We start from the raw sequence: 3,604 nt of genomic DNA, 5'->3' as shown, positions 1-3,604 counted from the left end.
GTGCAGCCTAGGCGGAGTAGTCGAACACAGATTCACTGAGCGCTCCACACAGACAGCATCGTCAGAAGGAAAGTTGATAAAATAAATTACAAATGTTGTATTGTTCGATACATATGCGTACCGAACCGAAAGCACTGTATCGAACGGTTCAATATCGATACGAATATCGTTGCACCCCTAATATATATATATATATATATATATATATATATATATATATATATATATTTGTATTTATGTAACAAATTGTCTGAATAGTTAATAAAAATACTGAGAAAAAACAGTATCACATTGTTTTTGCTTACATTTGGTGAACAATTACTTCATCTACCATTGCGTTATATACCTTGGTACTGTGAGGGCACGCGGGAAGGCCGTCCACTCCTAGCATGCTTAATCCTTCGGGCATCTTTCCACTCTATCGCTAGAAGAGCCAAGAAAGGCAAGAAAATCCTTTAACTATGGGTAATCTTCTCATCAGTCAACATGTTGCAATACCTGGCAAAAATCACTGCTCCAGGCAATGTCAGGAATTAGAGGACTATTACAACATAACATACATTTTCAGGGCATAAAAGATGACACGCTACATATTTCTAGCTTCACCTACAATCTAGAAATAATACAACATGTTAAAAATATATTAATCATAAAACAAACTCACCTTTTTGTGGTACAGGTTTCCTCATGCTCCAACAATACTGACCAACTAACAAAACAAAAGTGGCCTCCACTGTAAAGGCAATAAAACACACAAAAACTGAGTTAAAGCTTAGTCACGCATGTTTGTGGCAATTTTTTCCTTTATCGATTTAAAAATAGAGTCACATTCGAAACATTAACACACACACACACACACACACACACACACACAAAATGTCACCTTGAAGTCTGGAGACAGTTGGGCATAAAGCAGCTAACATGATGCTTTTGATACAACACTGCAGCATCAAACTTCAATAAATCCATTTACACACGTTGGATTTGAAATTTTCAGCCAGTTTAAATGGAACTGTGTTATTCTAGTGTCTTTACCTCACAAAAGAAACACCTTGAGGCAAGTGAACTAGTTTACAAGCACTGTGAAAAAATATATTGTTTTTAACCTGTTAACTTGTGTTTCATTTTCTCAAGTGCAACATTTTGTTTCTGAAATGACCAGAAATAAACAGGAAATTCCAGGATTTCTCTTCAGTAAGGAAAAACAGACTTGTAACCTTTACTGCGCACCACTCTATTAAGCATAGACATTCCCCAAAAAACTAAATTATACTAACAGATGGCGGAATATTTCTAAAATCATAGATAATTAAGGCCATCAAAATGCACAACTCTTAATTTACATCACTGACAAAGAACCAATCACACTAATATATTCTATAATATATTCTTGAGGCCAAAGGCTCAGCTACTACATATAAAATGTACTATTGTTATTCAAAGGCAACAGAGAACTGGAGACTTTACTAAAGCTTACTTGTCTTCTCAGGGGTTCATCACAAAGATCAAAAGTGCACTGCATGTGGACTTGTGGAGTTTTTCACATGTTACACATACATTGTGAGATCATAATGAATAACTTTCTTGAGATATTGACTGCTTATGTAAGAGATTTATCCCAAAAAATGACACCGGTCTCTCAGTTAAAGCAGCAGAAATAGCACCCAGGGATGACTTTCTATTCAACTTTGATCAAATAATTTAATAATTAATTAAAAAAAAAACAACTAGTATTGATTACAGAAAATTGGTTTATTGCCCATAACATAAAGCATACTGTCTTGAATGCTCATGAATGTCTCGCCGTCTGTCAGCAGGCCAAGGTTACGGCAAGAGCAACATGTTTTAAGGCTCAGTGACCCCTGTTACCTAACCCCGGCTCACAAACACTACAAACCAGACACAACACACAGGTCAGCAGGTCAACGGATATAAACAAGTGCTTCAAGTGGCTGCTTCTGCAGTTTCCCCACACCCCACTGCGACATTTATTACCACAAAGTAATCAAACAAGGCCGATATTTAAGTAGTTTTAGCCAGAAATGTGAGGACGTTAGTAACAGTCGCAACGCAGATGTTAACCATCTGCCAAACATTTGAATTTGCTGAGGAAAAATATTCCCGCTTTATTATGAGGGCTGTTATAAATTAACCGAGCTTGCGTGGAAAATGTAAAAGAGCAAAGGCAGAGCATCCACAGTGTCGCTTAAACCAGATATGGGCTGTTCATATTATAAACGCGCCTACCTTATAACTTCATAACCGTTTTGCTGCGTTTCTCCTTATCGGATGAGCTCCTTTTCAATAGAAGTGCGCCTTTTTCCGCCGCCAAAGGGGGGACGGCTCCCAAATTAAAGCGACCGGCTCCCTGTTTTTCGGGCTGAAAAAAAGTGACAGGAGGACTGGCATCAGTGATCGGCAGCAGCACATCCCTCCTGTTGCAAACTCCAGGGAGTAACAGTTGTTTCACACATAAATGGAGCTCCTAACTTTATATTCAGAAACAAAACATCACCGGCTACATTGGAGAAATTTACTGAGCTTCATTCAAAACACAAAGCCAGCACATGGGACCCTCTTCCCCGCCCTCTCCTACGCTTTATTTCCATGAATACTCATTTACATGACAGCAGCGTTAACTGTATTAATCAGGAGTTTAACAGCAACCCCTGCTGCACAAGCCTCTCCAAACACCACTGAATGAAAGTCAAACATGCATGAAGCCAGTGCAGACATCTCATCCAGCAGGCTATGCTACGCACGGCTTCACAGACATGCCCACGGATTTAGCGTGCTAGCTTAGCATGCTAGGTGGCACGCTAGTTCGCCGACCTGATTATAAATATTAGCATTAGCAAAACGGGAGCGTACCAGCACTGTGAGGTTAGTTAGCGGTCATTTCGGCTCAGCGCTGAAGTCGAGCCTTAACGGAGATGCCGCTCGGTGTATCCGAGGATGTTTACCTTGCTTTGTAACGTGTGTATTTGTTTCTAGCGCTTTTGTGGGTCCGCCATTTTTTCCCTACACGATGAGGAGGGGTGTTTTGCCAACATTTCTTGTCTGGCAGACAGTCCGGCAGACGGGCAAGTCGAGCTAATGATGGGGAAACGGCACAACAGTGACCCCTAGCGGCAAAAGCTGGTATTTTTTTTTTAAATGCAGTGGAAAGGTTTTATAATAATAATAATAATAATAATAATAATAATAATAATTATTATTATTATTATTATTATTATTATTATTATTTTACATACTTATATGTTACAGATCATCAAACCGATTTCACTCAAATAGAACCTGTCGCATAAAGTGAACTAGGCTTAAAGGTTGCACAAAGTAACACATCATGCTAAAATCTTAATAAAACAGTTGCAAAACAAAGTCACTGCTCATCTATCAGTCTGGAAAGGGTTTTAAATATATTTCCAAGGCTTTGGGATTCCAGCAAACCATGTTTAGAGCCAATTTCGCAGGCCTGCCAAAATTACTCCATGAGTGTATTTGTATTCAGTAAGTAATTACACTACAATGACACTTATCATGCGGATTTTTTTTTAAATTGTGAATTTTCCTGTTTGTGTATGAATTTTAGTACTAAATAAAA

The 3,604-nt window shown here is 38.5% G+C and overlaps 1 protein-coding gene across 1 annotated transcript in view; it reads right to left on the bottom strand.

Annotated features, from left to right (window-relative positions):
* The window catches only part of LOC146622770 (polycomb protein SCMH1), a 25,055-nt gene extending 22,043 nt beyond the window's left edge, over positions 1-3,012 (bottom strand). Inside the window, exons 1-4 of the mRNA XM_085366401.1 lie at positions 2,872-3,012; positions 2,248-2,380; positions 665-733; positions 347-424 (exon numbers count right to left, since the gene is read on the bottom strand). Coding sequence (XP_085222527.1) covers positions 347-424; positions 665-689 — 103 coding nt within the window. The 5' untranslated portion in view covers positions 690-733; positions 2,248-2,380; positions 2,872-3,012. The remainder of the gene's footprint in view (positions 1-346; positions 425-664; positions 734-2,247; positions 2,381-2,871) is intronic.
* Positions 3,013-3,604: the final 592 nt, after the last annotated feature.

Source organism: Diplotaxodon limnothrissa, linkage group LG11 (assembly GCF_057381915.1).
Source record: "Diplotaxodon limnothrissa isolate DT_005_m linkage group LG11, D_limnothrissa_male_GT1.1, whole genome shotgun sequence".
Lineage (NCBI taxonomy): Eukaryota > Metazoa > Chordata > Actinopteri > Cichliformes > Cichlidae > Diplotaxodon > Diplotaxodon limnothrissa.
The sequence above is the reverse complement of the archived record's forward strand: the minus strand, read 5'-3'. Positions and strand labels throughout refer to the sequence as shown.